Source organism: Lepidochelys kempii, chromosome 7 (assembly GCF_965140285.1).
Source record: "Lepidochelys kempii isolate rLepKem1 chromosome 7, rLepKem1.hap1, whole genome shotgun sequence".
NCBI classification, from domain to species: Eukaryota; Metazoa; Chordata; order Testudines; family Cheloniidae; genus Lepidochelys; species Lepidochelys kempii.
This window is the reverse complement of record NC_136386.1, coordinates 51,834,131-51,856,366: the sequence shown is the minus strand read 5'-3', so window position 1 is coordinate 51,856,366 and position 22,236 is coordinate 51,834,131. Positions and strand designations below refer to the sequence as shown.

The following is a 22,236-nucleotide window of genomic DNA, read 5'->3' as shown; positions in this document are numbered from 1 at the left end:
GCTAGCCCTGAGCAGGGGGATAATGGTATCAGGAAGGGGGATGAGAGGGACACAGAGCCCCTAGAATGGGGGGGAAATGTAGAGAATGGAGAACACACAGCAACCCTGTCGTGAAGGAGGACTGGGAGTTGCACAGAGACCCTGCACCAGAGGAGGATGGGACGGTGGCCCACAGGGAGCTTGGGGGGGGGCCGTGAAAGGGTGCAAGAAGCCCGTGGGGTGTGCTATGAAATGCAAGACAGTAGGCTCCCCCTAGTCTTGTCTAATTGTGTGCATCCCTATAATCTAACTTAAGGTTTCCTCTTATGTTGCAGGAACAGAATTGAATCAACTTTTGCTCTCCTAACCAGCTCAGAGGTTCCTGTTTTCTAAGTGTGACTCTCAGGGTCTGGCTGCAGGGCGTTAACCCAGTTATCTACACACATTCCTCCTCTTTAATAGGCTGAGCTCAATTAGCATAGCCATGCTGTGAGATAACACTTGAACTCCTGTGCCCACACTGGGTCTGCACCCACGCATACTAAGGCTTCTGGGGATTAGCTCTAGCACGAGACCTAATACCTGAACTGCTTTAGCACCTACACCGCGTCTCTAGCCAGACGCCATTCATCCCATAATTCTTTCCCAGTGAATGAATTATTTCCCAGTGAATGGTAGGAATCATAGAATCATAGAATATCAGGGTTGGAAGGAGATTCTACCACCTCCCTAGGTAATGCATTCCAGTGTTTCACCACCCTCCTAGTGAAAAAGATTTTCCTAATATCCAACCTAAACCTCCCCCCCTGCAACTTGAGACCATTACTCCTTGTCCTGTCCTCTTCTACCACTGAGAATAGTCTAGAACCATCCTCTCTGGAACCACCTCTCAGGTAGTTGAAAGCAGCTATCAAATCCCCCCTCATTCTTCTCTTCTGCAGGCTAAACAATCCCAGTTCCCTCAGCCTCTCCTCGTAAGTCATGTGTTCCAGACCCCTAATCATTTTTGTTGCCCTTTGCTGGACTCTCTCCAATTTATCCACATCCTTCTTGTAGTGTGGGGCCCAAAACTGGACACAGTACTCCAGATGAGGCCTCACCAATGTTGTATAGAGGGGAACGATCACATCCCTCGATCTGCTGGCTATGCCCCTACTTATACATCCCAAAATGCCATTGGCCTTCTTGGCAACAAGGGCACACTGCTGACTCAGATCCAGCTTCTCATCCACTGTCACCCCTAGGTCCTTTTCCGCAGAACTGCTGCCTAGCCATTCGGTCCCTAATCTGTAGCTGTGCATTGGGTTCTTCCGTCCTAAGTGCAGGACCCTGCACTTATCCTTATTGAACCTCATCAGATTTCTTTTGGCCCAATCCTCCAATTTGTCTAGGTCCCTCTGTATCCTATCCCTGCCCTCCAGCGTATCTACCACTCCTCCCAGTTTAGTATCATCCGCAAATTTGCTGAGAGTGCAATCCACACCATCCTTCAGATCATTTATGAAGATATTGAACAAAACCGGCCCCAGGACCGACCCCTGGGGCACTCCACTTGACACCGGCTGCCAACTAGACATGGAGCCATTGATCACTACCCGTTGAGCCCGACAATCTAGCCAACTTTCTACCCACCTTATAGTGCATTCATCCAGCCCATACTTCTTTAACTTGCTGACAAGAATACTGTGGGAGACCGTGTCAAAAGCTTTGCTAAAGTCAAGAAACAATACATCCACTGCTTTCCCTTCATCCACAGAACCAGTAATCTCATCATAGAGGGAGATTAGATTAGTCAGGCATGACCTTCCCTTGGTGAATCCATGCTGACTGTTCCTGATCACTTTCCTCTCATGTAAGTGCTTCAGGATTGATTCTTTGAGGACCTGCTCCATGATTTTTCCGGGGACTGAGGTGAGACTGACTGGCCTGTAGTTCCCAGGATCCTCCTTCTTCCTTTTTTTAAAGATTGACACTACATTAGCCTTTTTCCAGTCATCTGGGACTTCCTGCCCTCTCTGGGCACACAGGGGAATTGTGGGAATGCTGGAGAGTTAAAGGGACTTGAGTGGGGCTAGCCTGCATCCACACTACAGGTTGTGTTAGCAGCTGATGACCTGGGCTGATTCAAGCTTTAGCCTATCCCCCCTGACAGGCCAGGCTCTTGAGGTAAAAGCACCAACACATTTGAGTTAAGGAATTTTGTAAGGACAGGACTGGAGTTAAGGGCAACACTTGAGCAACTGTTAGAAAAGGCCTACTGGCTCTTGCCCTCAGCTCTGCTACCAAGACAGACCCCTGCAGTAAAATTTCTCTTCCATTAGACGGCACAGAAAAGTCACAGATCCAGAAGACATATTAATCACAGTGGGCTCCCCAATATTTAACACAATAACCTTTTTTGGCAGCTGTGAAAGTTAGCAAGATTTTGCTCATCTATTTTGCCAATTACGAAAAGCTATTGGCACCAGACACATTGGAACAATCTGTCTGGAGACAGGTTTGTGCCATCACTACCAGTTTAATTTTGCGAATGAAAATGCTTTTTCCTGTGAAGTTGATGATAGCTTAAGTTTCAGACATTTCCCTTATGGACCTGTTATTCCATAAACATTCACTACAGGGATTTTTGGATTTTTCTCTGAAGTATCTGGCTGATGTAAGAGGATCCTGCAGTAGATAGACGCTGGTCTGATCCACTGTAGCAATTATGTTCCTAAAAGAGCACAATTGAAACTTGTACAGCACCCCAGGTGCTGGTAGTTGGTATTTCTTGACCCAGAGTTTAGTATCAGACAGTCCAGATTCCCACCATCCTGCTCTTTAAAAATGCCCTTGATTGAAAGGCTTTAAAATAGGCCAGGAAATCTGTACTGACATCCTTGTTATGTTGCCTTCAGCTTCATTGTTATTATCACTAAAGTACGGCCGCTTCTTGCTGCTGAATTCGGCAGAAGCCAGGACATGATTGTTTTACACACACACTCCCCCCGCACATTATTCAGTCTATACTTGAAAACATTCTATGCTGCCTGCTGCCTATAGCCCAAAAATACAGTTAATGTCTCTTTCCAACAGCTCCTATCAGTTATAGTAAGAGGCAGACGCTACCAAAGTTAGGCAACTTTTTAACCATACACTAGCTCTGAAACCCTTACACATACAGAAGTGAAACAGACATCCTGTTTTTCCCTCGGGTGGAGTGAAGCTTGAGTAATAGTGTGGTAAACGCTCTGCAACCCTCAGCTCCAAGTACCGTTACTCAGACCTACATGCAAGCGGAACATTGGCGCTCACATCTGCCGCCACCTTATTACACAGTGCCATAGAAGAGTTGGGCCACATGCAGGAGAAAGGAACCAGCTTTTAGTACAGAGAAGCTCCCTGAAGAAAGCAGAACCATTTAGAAACGTAGCAATTGAATTAGTGTTATTTTTTTAAGTACACCACCTCCTCCCTTCCCCAAGCCAACAGGTACTGGTTTGTGTTTGGCACACCGCAGCTAGCATGCAATAGAGAGGATACTCCCCTCCCCACCCCCAAGGTCTTTGCAACAAGCTCATTGTGGGCAGCTTTGTGCAAGGATTAGGAATAATAGTAAAGTACTGTGACTAAGAATGGTGTCCCTCTTCAGAGGGAACAGGATGCTATTCCTCACGAAAAATGGGCCTAGTCAGTTGTGCCTTGATTACCCAATCCTGCATTAGTTTGTTTCCTTAGGGAAAAATCTTGTGTGACAGCCAACCCCCAAAAAAGCCATGAACATTATTACTCAGCTACTTGTCTATCCACCAAAATTTTACCAATAGAGTTAAAAAGATTAACTCTCACATACCCTCCACAGACACTTATTCTGGTATGAGAGAGTAAAACCCTTCCCAAGTGACATACACTAACCTGAAAAAAGCCATTCTTATACCAGCATGAGTGCCCACACTGGAGTTACACCCATATAACTATATCAGTTTAAATTCACACCTTATCTTTTACTAGTAAAACTTTCCCATGTGCACAAGCCCCAAGTCGGAGAGACCAGATATGGTACTTATCTGTTATTTCCTCCATGCCATTTCTCCCACAAGTTGTGGTCTAACAAGTCCCTTGTGCACAAAACATAACAATGTTGATCTACTTGATGCTGTATATGACCCTGATCTCCAGCTTAAGACGCAGAGTGCCCCCCATTCAATTTTGTTTATTGTTCTCTGCCTCCTGTCTAGGGCATAGACAGGAGGCAGGATGTTACAATTTCTTGCACATCCTGCACAAACCATATTGAATTAAAATTTTCAATATTTTAGGAGTTCATTGTATTAAAAATGAAAGTGTTTGTGTTATTGTGGGATTAACTGGAAATTCTCTGGGAGGAAAACAGAATTAATGCTATCCCTGGAAAGTATTGTGAGCTTCGGAAGCTGATGCTGAACAACACAGCAGACAACTGATCTTTGGTGACAATACATGTGAAAAGGAATCCTGAGGCAGACTGCAAACTCCCAAGAGGGGCTCAGCCTTTGAAGCTTCATTCTTAGGGTGGTACGGGACCTCTTGTCTGCTGCTCACTTGTTACAGGAGAACAGTTCAGACACCGGCTGTATAAAGGAGTAACTGACTTACTCATAAGGGTTCTTGTACTGAGCATGAGGAACCACAGGAGAACTTCTAGGTGGGGTTTGAAGGACTGTTCACTGATTAGTAGGCATTTAGGTTCTTTTTTTTTTTTTTTTAATAGTATGTTTTCTCTGTAATGCTGTTACCTTCAGACAGGGGTGGGCAAACTTTTTGGCCTGAGGGCCACATTGGGGTTCCGAAACTGTATGGTGGGCCGGTATAATGTATTAAATTGCTCCCCGTAGGAATGTGCTATTTACAGGGTGCTACTTACGGCTGCCAGTCCTAGTGCTCTGAGTGGCATGGTAAGGGGGCGGGGAGGTTCGATAAGGGGCAGAGAGTCCCAGGGGCAGACAGGGAACAGGGTGCAGTTGGCTGGGGCAGAGATTCTGGGGTGGGGGGGGTCAGGGGACAGTTGGATGAAGCAGAGGTTCTGTGGGGTGGTGGTCAGGGGACAGGGAGCAGTTGGATAGGCGTGGGAGTCCCAGGGGGCCTGTCAAGGGGTGGGGGGTGTTGATAGGGGTTGGGGCAGTCAGGGGACAGGGGGGTTGGGTCCCAGAGGGCAGTTAGGGGTGGGGGTCCCAAGAGGGGGCAGTCAGGAGACAAGGAACAGGAGGGGATTGGATAGGTGGGTGATTCTGAGGGGGGGCAGTCAGGGAGCGGGAAGTGGAAGGGGGCGAGGGCCAGGTTGTTTGGGGAGGCACAGCCTTCCTTACCCACGTGTAGTGTATTAAATTGCTCCCCATAGGAATGTGCTACTTATGATGTATTACTTACTGCTGCCAGTCCTGGTGCTCCCTAAGTAGCACATTCCTACAGGGAGCAATTTAATACACTACACCCAGTAGCTCTCGCAGCCGCGCAGCCCGGCAGGACCTCACAGCCCTGCCACCCAGAGTGCTGGTGGCAAGGCGAGCTGAGGCTGCGGAGGAGTGACCAGGGGCTAGCCTCCCCAGCTGGGAGCTCAAGGTCCGGGCAGGATGGTCCCACGGGCTGGATGTGGCCTGCAGGCCGTAGTTTGCCCACCTCTGCCTTAGGAATAAATGTCCTTGCATAGAAAGAGCCATGGGGTAGTCTAACTGTGGTACTTACAGTGGTTACTGTCTCTGAGGAGAAAAGTACAGCAGGCTGACTTAGGCAGCCAGGTGTTGCTGGGGAGGTCAGTCCAGGCAGGGAGCTGTGCAGGCTGGGTCAGGAGGCAGAGAGAGACGTCTCTTCCCAAGGAGGAACCTTCCTGAGGAGCCTGGAGCTGGTGCCCTTGCTGGGCCACAGAGGGAAATACAGGTGCAGTTGCCCTGAACTGTAGCACAAACAACCTGATATCAGGCACTGTGTTTGCAGAGCTTCTGAATCAGGGTCCAGTACACCAGTGAGCTAGCAGATCACTTTACAAAGGATGCTCACAAGCTCAAGGTTAAACTGATCATCTGATTGGGGTCAGGAAGGAATTTTCTACCACGTCCAATTGGCTGAGACTTGGAGGGGTGGTGTAGTGGCTGCCTTCCTCTGATGCATGGGGTGTGTATTGCTAGGCTGGGCATGTCTCCCTATATTATTTCTCTGCCATTGCAGGGCCCTTAGGCATTGGTGGCACCTCAGCCTCACCTGTTCTCTGTGGCACACAACAGTTTAGTTTCCTGGGGACTGAAATGCTTTAGTCTAACCCACGTTATTGGGCTCTGTACAGGGGTAACTGGGTGGAATATAATGGCCAGTAATATAAAGCAGGTCAGACAAGGTGATCAAAGGCCAGAAGGGACCATTAAAATCTTTAAAATAATGACAGTGCAATGTAGCAGCCCATTCTGCATAGCCCTTCAAAACTAAAGAAGCCATAAGACACAAATACCAAACTCCCCATGGCTAACCAGGCAGTAATCTTACACAGAAAAAGACAGACATCTGGTCTTCAGAAATTTTATTGGTAACACAAAGGCTCACAATAAGCTACCCAGATTCAGGGCTGCTTCCCCTGCGATAGTTTGCTAAAAATTCACATGCAATTTTTACAGAATACATCAAGTGCTCCTCCTGAAGAATTTGGAAGAAGCACCTTCATGAGTAAAACTTCCATGGATAATAGCGTTTTACTTGCAGAGCTGAAGAGAGAGAAAAATTTCAGCAGGACTTTGGCTTGGTTGAGAGCATTCTACGGGACATGCTGAAGGAGCTTTTCAATGTCATCTTGGATCTTGATCGTTTCGAAGTGCCTGCTGTAGCGCTTGAAAGGCACGCCATCACGCCCAATGAGGAATTTCTCGAAGTTCCAGGAGATGTCATTCCTGCACACTGGAGACCAGATGATGTACTGCGGGTTGGTCATCAGCGACATTGGATCATCATGTGGGAAAGGCAGTGCCTCCTTCAGGAAAGTGAAGAGTGGGTGAGCATTTGCCCCGTTCACATCACACTTCTCAAACATGGTGAAGTTCGGCTCATAACCATTGCCAGGGCGGACATGCTTTAACGAAAGTAGAATCTCCTCATTGGTAGCGTTCTCCTATTAGGCGAGAAAGGAAGTGTGATCTAGTGCAAGGATAAACATCAACAATTGGAATGTATTCAGACAGAACTTCCATCTCCATTACGGGAATCAAACAAGCATGCCTCTGGCACAGAACACGGGAGCCCCTAGCTATCTCTGCCCACCTTCAAACTGTCAGTTCTCTTCCCAACAGCTGTATTAGGAGCCAACAGCAAGGAGGCCAGCTGCACAGGGCATGAGCTTTCAGGGGGGCTTCTGGCAATGGGGAGTTAGTCAAGATTTGCCCTGTTGTCAGAAACTGATCCTCATACTAGTCTCTCATGTGAATACCATCTTCTAGAACTAGGCAGCCATTTTGCAGGAGTCCTGTGCTAACATCCGATGAAGACAGCTGTAGCTCACGAAAGCTTATGCTCAAATAAAATGGTTAGTCTCTAAGGTGCCACAAGTACTCCTTTTCTTTTTGCGAATACAGACTAACACGGCTGCTACTCTGAAACCTGTTCTAACTAATCATCAAGTTAAAAGGCAACACGTCTTATCTAAAGATGGGCAGTCAGGCCAGGATGCTTTTAGTTAACATGACTTCCTGTGGTGCTAATATCAGCAAGGCCTGGGTCTGCCACACTGCAGCACAGTACATGAAACCATGTTCATGAATCAGGTACACCAGCAAAAAGAAAACCTTACTCCAGGGGTCAGCAACCTTTCAGAAGTGGTGTGCCGAGTCTTCATTTATTCACTTTAATTTAAGGTTTTGCGTGCCAGTAATACATTTTAACATTTTTTAGAAGGTCTCTCTCTATAAGTCTATATATTATATAACTAAACTATTGTCGTGTGTAAAGTAAACAAGGTTTTCAAAATGTTTAAGAAGCTTCATTTAAAATTAAATTAAAATGCTGATCTTACGCCGCCGGCCCCCTCAGCCCGCTACCAGCCTGCGGTTTCATTCACCTAGCCCGGCAGCAGGCTGAGCAGAGCCTGTGGCCGGGACCCTGTCTGGCAAGGGGCTGGCAGCCAGAACCCTAGACCGGCAGCGGGCTGAACAGGGCCGGCGGGCACGACCCCAGACTGGCAGCGGGCTGAGGAGTCAGTCCGCTGCCGGTATCGGGTTCAGTCTGCTGGCTCCTGCCAGCCAGGGTTAGGGTTCCGGCTGCCGGCCCCGCTCAGCCCGCTGCCCGTCTGGGATCCCGGCCCTGCTCACACAGAGTGGGTACCTACCTTCTCCCTTGTTCTAGCCCATTCTCTTCCTCTCTCTCTGCACTGAGCTGAGGGTGGGAGTGCACTGAGCACAGGGCTGGGGATGAAAGAGCCAGCTGGGGGTTGGGGTGTAGGATCTGGCCAGGAGCTAGAATGAGGGAGGGGCCTCAGGGTTGGGGTTTGGGTGTGGAGTGCTTACCTGGGCAGCTCCCATTTGGTGCAAGGGGTGCAGGTGAGAATGTGGGGGGGTGCAGGAGCTCCCGTTTGGTGCTTGGGGTGGGGGTGGGAATGTCGGGGGTGCAGGAGTCAGGGCATGGGGGGGCTGAGTATGTGTGGGGGGGTGCAAGAGTCAGGGCTGGGGTCATGGGGGGTTGCAGGGGTCAGGGCAGAGGGCTGGGGGTGTGGGGCGGGGTCATGGGGGTGCTCCCAGCCCCCTACCCAGAGAGGCTCATGGCAGGCAGCTGGAGGGAATATGCCCTGATTCCGCCCGCCTTCCCCAAGGCCCCGTACCCACCTCTTCTCCACCTCCTCCCCGGAGCAGCGAGTGTGCGGCTCTGCTTCTCCCCCTCCCTCGCAAGGGCCATCAGCTGATCAGCGGCAGGGAGGGAGAGGAGGAGGGGCAGGAACACAGCACGCTGAGGGAAGAGGCAGGGAACGGGGGAGCTTGCCTGCTCTACAGCAGCAGCCAGCAGGACCAAGCTTCTTCATCCTGCGGGTGGGGGGGAGGGGGGCGGCGGCGAAGAGCAGGCCAGGGCGGGCAGGATTTTTAATGGCACACTGCTGCCTGCTGGGGTCCCAGCCTGGGTTTGGCAGCGGGCTGAGCGGGGCCAGCAGCTGGGACTCGGCAGGCAGCAGCATGCCATTGAAAATCGACATATGTGCCATAGGTTGCCGACCCTTGCCTTGCTCTGACATGACACTGTCAGTCTGTTCCCCATTTGCAGCACAATGACAGAGGAAGTTACCTTTGGGTCTCCAGCTTGAAGATTTCTTTGGGGCTGGGGGAAGGGAGTAAGAAGGAGGTAGTCCAGAGAGTAACCCTGGAAATACAACTGAAGAAGAGTTTACACTGCTGATCCGCAATTCAGTGGGATCAACCCACTTTTCATCATAGACCCAACAGCAGGAGCTGGAGCAAGAACATTTGAAAGCGACACAAGCCTTCAGTTCCTAGCACCTGTGTTCCTACACTTGGGCAACCTTACAGAAGAAATTTAAGAGCTGCCTAGCTGATAGCAGAGCTCGCACAGCTCCATGTTGCTCCATTCTGCAGCTGCTCCCAGGACCCTGCTGACTGTGCAGAGTGAGGTGGGATGGGATGGGAGGAGGGTGCTGATGTCAGGGTGTCCCCTTTCCTCCACCTCTGTACCCCATCTACGCAGAGAGGGCAGAGGGGTCTGAATGGTGAATGTCTGAGTGCCTTGGTTAAAGAGACAGTGTACTGTTTCTGAGTAACAGCCGTGTTAGTCTGTATTCGCAAAAAGAAAAGGAGTACTTGTGGCACCTTAGAGACTAACCAATTTATTAGAGCATAAGCTTTCGTGAGCTACAGCTCACTTCCTCAGATGCATATCGTGGAAACTGCAGCAGGCTTTATATATACACAGAGAATATGAAACAATACCTACTCCCACCCCACTGTCCTGCTGGTAATAGCTTATCTAAAGTGATCATCATGGTCCAGGATCGCCTGGGAGCTGTTAATTATCTCATAGCATTCCCCACCTCCAACCGAAAGCCTAAGGTGTACCATATTAATTCTCTAAAGCCCTTTTATTCCAGAGAATTAAAGGTTTGTCAGTTTACAGCCCAGGGAGGAGACGACACTGAGTGGCCCAAAGGTGTCTACTACGAAGGGAAATGTGCTGGTGGTGTGGAAGAGGTGAACCTCTCCATGACCCTTGGGCGTATGCAGCGACAGCAGATCCAGGAGCTGTACACTAGCTACGCACCAACGTTCTCAGCCACCCCAGGACTGACTGAACGGGCATACCACTCCATTGACACAGAGCTCCAGGAAGAAATCCCAGCCAGTGTTTCACCCTAGCTGAGATTTTTTCTGAAATTTCCCCAGCACACACGCATGCACACGCACACACACACAGTCTCTGTCTCTTTCACACTCACCTCCCATTTCATAATTTTTATTTCTCTTACACTTAAATTGCCCTTGATATCTTATTTGCTAATTCACAATGTTGTTTATTTTGCAACAGTGCCTGGTAACTAGTGCCAATTAAGGAGAGTCTGTTGTGGCCCTGAACCTTAGTTACACTTGCAAGTGTTACCAGAAGAAGTAGTAACGCTGAACAAAGAAAGACTGCAGGTCTGTTTGCTTTGTCAAAACACTTCCCCTTTAGACCCTTTATTACCCCGCCCCCTACCCCGCCCCCAGCCCCAGGCTGTTTTGCTTCCCGGCAATGCTGGTATCTGAGTAACATTCTGCGATAACGCCATGCCAGCTAGCACCCCAGCCAATCCACTTAGCTTCAGCCACGGCTTGCTGTGACAGTGCATGAACATGGGAATACAGGGCAAGCACAGGAAACACTAGCAGCAAGACACATAGAGAGAACAGGATCCCCAGCAGGCTTGTTGCTAGCCCCATCACGACGTTTATACTACTACTGTTACCGGTTAGCTAAACTAAGGCGAGCACGGGCATGCCTACGTCTGCTCCAATCATACTGCCTAGGTAGGCACAGCCCTGGCAGGTCTGGAGCTCTACGCCACTGACAGTGCGGGGCATCGCAGTCACTAGGCCAACTAGGATGTAGTCTGGCCAACGGACAGGAGGAAGACGTGCTGGAGGCTGAGATGTAGGAACCAGCTCTGAAGAGTTACGGAGATTTATCCCTTTGGGGGGCACGTGGGGAGGCAGCAGGGCCAGTGGAGGGACGGCTCAGGCATTTAACCCCCTTCTCCTGAAACCGCCCTAGAGCTCACGCCTTATGCTAGCTGCACAGCTGCCCCACGACCTCTGTGCAGGGGTCAGTGGCTGTAGCCGGGCCCAGGCTCGGAGGCCAAAGCGGCAGCAGTAGCCGGCCGGGAGCCCTGGGGCACAGGAAGCAGGTGCAGGGCCTCCCGAGCTGGGCTCTACAAGCAGCCGCCTCCCGCCCCCGCGCAGAGAGCGGCCCGGCCTGTTCCCGCCCGCCCGCGCCAGTACCTGGTGGCCGAACTGGTTACAGGGGAAGGCCAGCACGGCCAGCCCGGGCCCGTAGCGCCTCTGCAGCTCGCTGAGCTGAGCGAAGTCCCGGGCCGTGGTGCCTCAGAGCGACGCCACGTTGCTCACCAGCAGTACGCGGCCCAGGAGCGAGCCCAGCGCCAGCGGTTCCGCCGCGCCCAGCGGCCGCGCCTGCAGCCCCGCTAGCCGCCCAGCCGCCATGAGGTCGCGCTAGGTATGAGTGGGGAGCCGCGCCCGGGAAGGAGCCGCTGGGCCGCCCCGCCCCGCGACGGGGCCTGGCCAGGTCCTGCCCCAGAGAGGAGCACGCACAGCGCCCGGCTGCGAGAGTTCCGGGGCGGGGGCCCAGTAGGGCCCGCCCGCGGCTCAGCCCCAGCAGCAGGAGCCCGGTCGGTCAGGCGTCTTCGCTCCCCGGAGGGTAGAGCTATAGCCGTATCGTGGCTGGTCTTGCTGTGCCCTGGGGTCCCAGTGTTTTCCCCAGGCAGTGAAATTCGGGGGAGGGAGGGAGTGAGACCGTGAGAGCGAAGGTGGGCTGTATGGCACCATAGTAAAAACTGAAAAAAAATTCATTACCATTTTATTAGCTTAAACTGATGTTTTTAAATCACCACACAAAGTAAAGTTGACTACACAAGCCTACTATGAAAGAATATCAGGGTTGGAAGGGATCTCAGGAAGTCATCTAGTCCAGACCCTGTTCAAAGCAGGACCAATCCCCAATTTTTACCCCAGATCCCTAAATGGCCCCCTCAAGGATTGAACTCACAATCCTGGGTTTAGCAGATCAATGCTCAAACCACTGAACTATCACTATCCATCAACTCATATATCTACATCATACTATATCTACATCCTTCTTGGTTTCCTGTTGTAATTTTGCACAGTTCTGTTAATGAATTTCTCAAATGCAGTACATTCATTTTTGGTGGCATCTCATGTGTCCGGTATCTCCAGTCCTTCATGATATGATCATGCAGAAAGCGACTTCTTTCAGAACACAAAATTCTATACAATGAGGAAAAAGAATGCTCAGCTGTAGCTGTTGTGACTGGGAGTAGAAAGAGATGAATTTCTACTTCTTTCATCCCAGGAAACATAGCACAAAAATTGGGTTGAACCACTAGTTTTGATAAAGAAGAAGTTGAAGTCAAATCTTCATTCATTCATCATATGATCATAGAATATCAGAGTTGGAAGGGACCTCAGGAGGTCATCTAATCCAACCCCCTGCTCAAAGCCAGACCAATCCCCAATTTTTGCCCCAGATCCCTAAATGGCCCCCTCAAGGATTGAACTCACAACCCTGAGTTTAGCAGGCCAATGCTCAAACCACTGAGTTATCCTTCCCCTCCAAATCCCCCCCCCCCCCCCAATTCCACTCTGTTCAAATTCTCTATTTGTCCTGAGCACATGGCAGCCCCATTGCAGGTAGTGCCTCATTCTACTCAACTGTCAGTGTTTTATAAGACAGGCATCTGTAAAAGCTGTGTAGAGGTTGATAGAATCCAGAAGTTGCTGTTGTAGAGATGTAAGAATCAAGTCTGTGTACTTTACTTTTTCAGATGGCTTAACAAACACTTCTTGTCCTCTTCATTTAAGGAGTCAATATAAATGCCCTAATTAGTCAACTTCTGAACTGAAGTCTTTGCTTCTTCCCGTACATTTTCAATGGATATCTTTCTGATTGATCCAAGGGTAGTTCTCATTGCTGGACAGAGATCTACTACTCAATGCTTTTTTTGCCTCTGTCTTCACAAACAAGGTCAGTTCCCAGACTCCTGCGCTGGGCATCACAGCATGGGGAGTAGGTGGCCAGCCCTCTGTGGAGAAAGAGGTGGTTAGGGACTATTTAGAAAAGCTGGACGTGCACAAGTCCATGGGGCCAGACGTGTTGCATCCGAGAGTGCTAAAGGAATTGGCGGCTGTGATTGCAGAGCCATTGGCCATTATCTTTGAAAACTCGTGGCGAACGGGGGAAGTCCCAGATGACTGGAAAAAGGCTAATGTAGTGCCAATCTTTAAAAAAGGGAAGAAGGAGGATCCTGGGAACTACAGGCCAGTCAGCCTCACCTCAGTCCCCAGAAAAATCATGGAGCAGGTCCACAAGGAATCAATCCTGAAGCACTTACACGAGAGGAAAGTGATCAGGAACAGTCAGCATGGATTCACCAAGGGAAGGTCATGCCTGACTAATCTAATCGCCTTCTATGATGAGATTACTGGTTCTGTGGATGAAGGGAAAGCAGTGGATGTATTGTTTCTTGACTTTAGCAAAGCTTTTGACACGGTCTCCCACAGTATTCTTGTCAGCAAGTTAAAGAAGTATGGGCTGGATGAATGCACTATAAGGTGGGTTGAAAGTTGGCTAGATTGTCGGGCTCAACGGGTAATGATCAATGGCTCCATGTCTAGTTGGCAGCCGGTATCAAGTGGAGTGCCCCACGGGTCGGTCCTGGGGCCGGTTTTGTTCAATATCTTCATAAATGATCTGGAGGATGGTGTGGATTGCACTCTTAGCAAATTTGCGGATGATACTAAACTAGGAGGAGTGGTAGATACGCTGGAGGGCAGGGATAGGATACAGAGGGACCTAGACAAATTGGAGGACTGGGCCAAAAGAAATCTGATGAGGTTCAACAAAGATAAGTGCAGGGTCCTGCACTTAGGATGGAAGAACCCAATGCACCGTTACAGACTAGGGACCGAATGGCTAGGCAGCAGTTCTGCGGTAAAGGACCTAGGGGTGACAGTGGACGAGAAGCTGGATCTGAGTCAGCAGTGTGCCCTTGTTGCCAAGAAAGCCAATGGCATTTTGGGTTGTATAAGTAGGGGCATAGCCAGCAGATCGAGGGATGTGATCGTTCCCCTCTATTCGACATTGGTGAGGCCTCATCTGGAGTACTGTGTCCAGTTTTGGGCCCCACACTACAAGAAGGATGTGGATAAATTGAAGAGAGTCCAGCGAAGGGCAACAAAAATGATTAGGGGTCTGGAACACATGACTTATGAGGAGAGGCTGAGGGAACTGGGATTGTTTAGTCTGCAGAAGAGAAGAATGAGGGGGATTTGATAGCTGCTTTCAACTACCTGAGAGGTGGTTCCAGAGAGGATGGTTCTAGACTATTCTCAGTGGTAGAAGAGGACAGGACAAGGAGTAATGGTCTCAAGTTGCAGGGGGGGAGGTTTAGGTTGGATATTAGGAAAATCTTTTTCACTAGGAGGGTGGTGAAACACTGGAATGCGTTACCTAGGGAGGTGGTAGAATCTCCTTCCTTAGAAGTTTTTAAGGTCAGGCTTGACAAAGCCCTGGCTGGGATGATTTAATTGGGGATTGGTACTGCTTTGAGCAGGGGGTTGGACTAGATGACCTCCTGAGGTTCCTTCCAACCCTGATATTCTATGATTCTATGATTCCATGATACTGTTGTAACAGATGCCTAGATGGCATTGTTTAATGACCCATATGGTTTCAACAGTAGGCTTACAAGAGAGAATGGTGATTGTCTTCTCTAAACTTAGTAGCAAAAGTAATCTACCAGCCTCACTACTTAGATCTGTCCCATCTTGGTTGATACTTTCCAAAGCCAATAATAATGGTTGCAGTAAATTTAAGACAACAGTCAAGGATCGCTCAGGAGAAAGCCAGCGGGTTTTTCCAGGTTGGACTAATTTGAACTTCATTCCCAGTGTATATTCTATATTTTGAAATGTTCAGTCCTTTTGGACTCTTGCTGAAAAAAGAGTAAAATGAAGACATAAAATTTATAGCTTTTTAAATGCCTTTTGAAGATTCTGCAGCTCGTACTAGTGCTAGTTGGAGTAGATGGCCTCTGCAGTGTGTATAAGAGAGTTTAGAGTTACACTGAGCAAAGCTTGTACTCCAGAGAAGTTTGCAGAGAAGTTTTCCAGAGAAGTTTTCAGCTCCATTAAATGCACAAGCAGCCATCTCTTTGGGGTTCAATTTACAAGGATTTAACTCTTCTAAGATATGGGTTGTCAGAGATGTGGCCAATGTGTCTTCTATAACCTGAACATCTAGAAATTAATCTACTGGCCTACCACTGACATAAAAAAAACATATGCAGTGACCTGGTCACACACCCCTCCTGGGTCTCAGGTTACATGCAGACCACTGGGCAGCCTCACCTGCCCCAAGGGCCTCAGCAAAAATCACACACCCAATTCCCACCACTGAAATATTGGTGCTGTACACAGGGAAACGGAGGTACACACAGTATTAGTATAGGACAATAAGACTCACATGCAACATAACAAGATGAATAAAACCCCACTTCGTCACAGCAGTCTTCAATAGGCGAGTATAATGATACCATGGATTTATATAGTAAAAGTGGAAGAGCTTGGTTTGCCGGATCAATCAGCAAAGCCAATGCTGACAAACTATGTGAAAAGGATGTACTTCTTCACACAACACACAGTCAACGAGTGGAATTTTTTGTCAGGGGATGTTGTGAAAGCCAAAACTATAACAGGGTTCAAAAAAGAACTAGATAAGTTCATGGAGGATAGGTCCATCAATGGCTATTAGCCAGGATGGGCGGGGATGTAACACCATGCTCTAAGAGCCTCTGCTTGCCAGAAACTGTGAGTGGACGACGGGATGGATCACTCGATAATTGCCCTGTTCTGTTAATTACCTTTGAAGCACCTGGCATTGGCCACTATCGGAAGACAGTGTACTGGGCTAGATGGATCATTGGTCTGACCCAATATAGCCATTCTTCTGTTCTGATGTAAAAATTGATTATAATGTAATAAAAATGTTTAGTCCAGAAACTCCTCAAGATAATGACCTCTTGAGATAGCAACAATGTGAGATAATGACCTTGGCATATAATGTATTTTAAAAATCATGGCCTAAAGATGAAGACCTAGAGTTCAGAGCTGCTTTCACATGAGTTTACCTCCCACCCTTGGGGGGCACAGAGGTGAAGGCACCTTGGTCATTCCTCCAGCTGCTCGCCACTTTCTCTGGCCGCTCACTCTGGCCGCTGTTTGTCGTGCCACCATTCACTCCATCACTCCATTGCCGATGGCCCTGCGCTGTAACCTTCTGCTGCCACCTGCCATTGTGACCTCTGCGAGTCAGTCTCTTGAGGTTACACCCAGCTCTCAGTGATTTCAGCTCTCAGTGGGGGAACCTCACAGAGAGTGCAGACTGGACTGTCTCTTCCACAGAAGTGCTGTCCTGCAGCAGGTCTAAGCACTTAGACGTGATTATTAGTGATTTCAGTTCTAGTAGTCACTTAACAAAACAAAAGACTCTCTATGGAGCCTAATAAGCTCTATCTTTAAATAGGGGAGGGGGCAAGTCAAATAGTGCCTGTGACTCTTAGGGTATGTCTACACTACGGAATAAGGTCGAATTTATAGAAGTCGGTTTTTTAGAAATCGGTTTTATATATTCGAGTGTGTGTGTCCCCACAGAAAATGCTCTAAGTGCATTAAGTGCATTAACTCGGCGGAGCGCTTCCACAGTACCGAGGCTAGAGTCGACTTCCGGAGCGTTGCACTGTGGGTAGCTATCCCACAGTTCCCGCAGTCTCCGCTGCCCATTGGAATTCTGGGTTGAGATCCCAATGCCTGATGGGGCTAAAACATTGTCGCGGGTGGTTCTGGGTACGTATCGTCAGGCCCCCGTTCCCTCCCTCCCTCTGTGAAAGCAAGGGCAGACAATCATTTCGCGCCTTTTTTCCTGAGTTACCTGTGTAGACGCCATACCACGGCAAGCATGGAGCCCGCTCAGGTAACCGTCACCCTATGTCTCCTGGGTGCTGGCAGACGCGGTATGGCTTTGCTGCACAGCAGCAGCAACCCATTGCCTTCTGGCAGCAGACGGTGCAATACGACTGGTAGTCGTCCTCGTCGTGTCCGAGGTGCTCCTGGCCACGTCGGCTGGGAGCGCCTGGGCAGACATGGGCGCAGGGACTAAATTTGGAGTGACTTGACCAGGTCATTCTCTTTAGTCCTGCAGTCAGTCCGATTGAACCGTCTTATAGTGAGCGGGCAGGCGATACGGAACGCTAGCAGTCGTACTGTACCATCTTCTGCCAGGCAGGCAAGAGATGAGGATGGCTAGCAGTCCTACTGTACCATCTTCTGCCGAGCAGCCATGAGATGTGGATGGCATGCAGTCCTTCTGCACCGTCTGCTGCCAGCCAAAGATGTAAAAGATAGATGGAGTGGGTCAAAACAAGAAATAGACCAGATTTGTTTTGTACTCATTTGCCTCCTCCCCTGTCTAGGGGACTCATTCCTCTAGGTCACACTGCAGTCACTCACAGAGAAGGTGCAGCGAGGTAAATCTAGCCATGTATCAATCAGAGGCCAGGCTAACCTCCTTGTTCCAATAAAAACGATAACTTAGGTGCACCATTTCTTATTGGAACCCTCCGTGAAGTCCTGCCTGAAATACTCCTTGATGTACAGACACCCCCTTTGTTGATTTTAGCTCCCTGAAGCCAACCCGGTAAGCCGTGTCGTCAGTCGCCCCTCCCTCCGTCAGAGCAACGGCAGACAATTGTTCCACGCCTTTTTTCTGTGCGGACACCATACCAAGGCAAGCATGGAGGCCGCTCAGCTCTCTTTGGCAATTAGGAGCACATTAAACACCACACGCATTATCCAGCAGTATATGCAGCACCGGAACCTGGCAAAGCGATACCGGGCGAGGAGGCGACGTCAGCGCGGTCACATGAGTGATCAGGACATGGACACAGATTTCTCTGAAAGCATGGGCCCTGCCAATGCACGCATCATGGTGCTAATGGGGCAGGTTCATGCTGTGGAACGCCGATTCTGGGCTCGGGAAACAAGCACAGACTGGTGGGACCGCATAGTGTTGCAGGTCTGGGACGATTCCCAGTGGCTGCGAAACTTTTGCATGCGTAAGGGCACTTTCATGGAACTTTGTGACTTGCTTTCCCCTGCCCTGAGGCGCATGAATACCAAGATGAGAGCAGCCCTCACAGTTGAGAAGCGAGTGGCGATAGCCCTGTGGAAGCTTGCAACGCCAGACAGCTACCGGTCAGTTGGGAATCAATTTGGAGTGGGCAAATCTATTGTGGGGGCTGCTGTGATGCAAGTAGCCCACGCAATCAAAGATCTGCTGATATCAAGGGTAGTGACCCTGGGAAATGTGCAGGTCATAGTGGATGGCTTTGCTGCAACGGGATTCCCTAACTGTAGTGGGGCTATAGACGGAACCCATATCCCTATCTTGGCACCGGAGCACCAAGCCGCCGAGTACATAAACCGCAAGGGGTACTTTTCGATAGTGCTGCAAGCTCTGGTGGATCACAAGGGACGTTTCACCAACATCAACGTGGGATGGCCGGGAAAGGTGCATGATGCTCGCATCTTCAGGAACTCTGGTCTGTTTCAAAAGCTGCAGGAAGGGACTTTATTCCCAGACCAGAAAATAACTGTTGGGGATGTTGAAATGCCTATATGTATCCTTGGGGACCCAGCCTACCCCTTAATGCCATGGCTCATGAAGCCGTACACAGGCAGCCTGGACAGTAGTCAGGAGCTGTTCAACTACAGGCTGAGCAAGTGCAGAATGGTGGTAGAATGTGCATTTGGACATTTAAAGGCGCGCTGGCGCAGTTTACTGACTCGCTTAGACCTCAGCGAAACCAATATTCCCACTGTTATTACTGCTTGCTGTGTGCTCCACTATATCTGTGAGAGTAAGGGGGAGACGTTTATGGCGGGGTGGGAGGTTGAGGCAAATCGCCTGGCTGCTGGTTACGCGCAGCCAGACACCAGGGCGGTTAGAAGAGCACAGGAGGGCGCGGTACACATCAGAGAAGCTTTGAAAACCAGTTTCATGACTGGCCAGGCTACGGTGTGAAAGTTCTGTTTGTTTCTCCTTGATGAAACCCCCTGCCCCTTGGTTCACTCTACTTCCCTGTAAGCTAACCACCCGCCCCTCTTCCCTTCAATCACCGCTTGCAGAGGCAATAAAGTCATTGTTGCTTCACATTCATGCATTCTTTATTCATTCATCACACAAATAGGGGGATGACTACCAAGGTAGCCCAGGAGGGGTGGTGGAGGAGGGAAGGAAAATGCCACACAGCACTTTAAGCACAGCACTTTAAAAGTTTACAACTTTAAAATTTATTGAATGACAGCCTTCTTTTTTTTGGGCAATCCTCTGTGGTGGAGTGGCTGGTTGGCCGGAGGCCCCCCCACCGCGTTCTTGGGCATCTGGGTGTGGAGGCTATGGAACTTGGGGAGGAGGGTGGTTGGTTACAGAGGGGCTGCAGTGGCAGTCTGTGCTCCAGCTGCCTTTGCTGCAGCTCAACCATACACTGGAGCATACTGGTTTGGTCCTGCAGCAGCCTCAGCATTGAATCCTGCCTCCTCTCATCACGCTGCCGCCACATTTGAGCTTCAGCCCTGTCTTCAGCCCGCCACTTACTCTCTTCAGCCCGCCACCTCTCCTCCCGGTAATTTTGTGCTTTCCTGCACTCTGACATTATTTGCCTCCACGCATTCGTCTGTGCTCTGTCAGTGTGGGAGGACAGCATGAGCTCGGAGAACATTTCATCGCGAGTGCGTTTTTTTTTCTTTCTAAGCTTCACTAGCCTCTGGGAAGGAGAAGATCCTGTGATCATTGAAACACATGCAGCTGGTGGAGAAAAAAAAAGGGACAGCGGTAATTAAAAAGACACATTTTATAAAACAGTGGCTACGCTCTTTCAGGGTAAACCTTGCTGTTAACATTACATACATAGCACATGTGCTTTCGTTACAAGGTCGCATTTTGCCTCCTCCCACCGCGTGACTACCCCCTCAACCTTCCCCCCTCCCTGTGGCTAACAGCGGGGAACAGAAATCTGTTTAGCCACAGGCAAACAGCCCAGCAGGAATGGGCTCCTCTGAGTGTCCCCTGAAGAAAAGCACTCTATTTCAACCAGGTGACCATGAATTATATCTCACTCTCCTGAGGATAACACAGAGAGATAAAGAACGGATGTTGTTTGAATGCCAGCAAACATACACTGCAATGCTTTGTTCTACAATGATTCCCGAGTACGTGTTACTGGCCTGGAGTGATAAAGTGTCCTACCATGAAGGACGCAATAAGGCTGCCCTCCCCAGAAACCTTTTGCAAAGGCTTTAGGACTACATCTAGGAGAACCGCAAATGCCAGGGCAAAGTAATCCTTTCACATGCTTGCTTTTAAACCATGTATAGTATTTTAAAAGGTACACTCACCAGAGGTCCCTTCTCCGCCTGCTGGGTCCAGGAGGCAGCCTTGGGTGGGTTCGGGGGGTACTGGCTCCAGGTCTAGGGTGAGAAACAGTTCCTGGCTGTCGGGAAAACCGGTTTCTCCGCTTGCTTGCTGTGAGCTATCTACAACCTCCTCATCCTCATCATCTTCTTCGTCCCCAAAACCTGCTTCCGTATTGCCTCCATCTCCATTGAAGGAGTCAAACAACACGGCTGGGGTAGTGGTGGCTGAACCCCCTAAAATGGCATGCAGCTCATCATAGAAGCGGCATGTTTGGGGCTCTGACCCAGAGCGGCTGTTTGCCTCTCTGGTTTTCTGGTAGGCTTGCCTCAGCTCCTTCAGTTTCACGCGGCACTGCTTCGGGTCCCTGTTATGGCCTCTGTCCTTCATGCCCTGGGAGATTTTCACAAAGGTTTTGGCATTTCGAAAACTGGAACGGAGTTCTGATAGCACGGATTCCTCTCCCCAAACAGCGATCAGATCCCGTACCTCCCGTTCGGTCCATGCTGGAGCTCTTTTGCGATTCTGGGACTCCATCATGGTCACCTGTGCTGATGAGCTCTGCATGGTCACCTGCAGCTTGCCACGCTGGCCAAACAGGAAATGAGATTCAAAAGTTTGCGGTTCTTTTCCTGTCTACCTGGCCAGTTCATCTGAGTTGAGAGTGCTGTCCAGAGCGGTCATAATGGAGCACTCTGGGATAGCTCCCGGAGGCCAATACCATCGAATTGTGTCCACAGTACCCCAAATTCGAGCCGGCAATGTCGATTTAAGCGCTAATCCACTTGTCAGGGGTGGAGTAAGGAAATCAATTTTAAGAGCCCTTTAAGTCGAAATAAAGGGCTTCATTGTGTGGACGGGTGCAGGTTTACATTGATTTAACGCTGCTAAATTCGACCTAAAGTCCTAGTGTAGACCAGGGCTCAGGCACAGCCCACACCACCAAGCAAAACCCCTGTTCCCCTTCCCTCCCCCCCCACCCCCCGCCACCAGGATCTGTCATCCAAACCCCTTGCTTAGTGAGTGCAGTTCAGTTGAGGGTGACCAGTGCTTAATTTGTAATGAAAGAAGTGCCAGGGCTCAAGTAAGTTTTTTACTTTCATAACTAATATGGTAAGCCCAGGGGTCCCAGGGCTATGAATTGCCAAGCCTAGATGTGCTGGTGCTCAGCCCTGGCAAAAATTAAGCATTGAGGGTGACCCACTCAATTAGGACAGGCTAAGTATAGTTCTGCTGCCCTTTACTCATACAATAAGGGTAACAACATTCTATGACTCCCACATTCAATACTAATGTGATTTGTAACCCAACAGCAGCCAAAACTGATCACTTGGGCAACACAGCTCTGTCTGCTGGATACCTAGGTGCAGTAGGTGAGTTCATGTAAATACAGTCTGGTCTTGAAACCTTCACCCTCCCTGACTCATCACTAGCTGTCAGGAGAGAGCCTCATTCAGACGTTGCTTACAAATCATAATTTGAAATTATAAGGTTGGCCAACATGGCCGAAACAAA

General features: G+C 49.5%; 1 protein-coding gene across 1 annotated transcript; it reads right to left on the bottom strand.

Moving 5' to 3' along the window:
- Nucleotides 1-6,490: 6,490 nt before the first annotated feature.
- Nucleotides 6,491-11,784, bottom strand: GPX1 (glutathione peroxidase 1). Its single transcript, XM_073352708.2, has 2 exons — nucleotides 11,442-11,784; nucleotides 6,491-7,087 (listed from the first exon to the last, which is right to left on the bottom strand). Exons 1-2 carry the CDS (start codon nucleotides 11,658-11,660, stop codon nucleotides 6,737-6,739), a joined length of 570 nt encoding a protein of 189 aa, XP_073208809.1. The 5' UTR covers nucleotides 11,661-11,784; the 3' UTR covers nucleotides 6,491-6,736.
- Nucleotides 11,785-22,236: the final 10,452 nt, after the last annotated feature.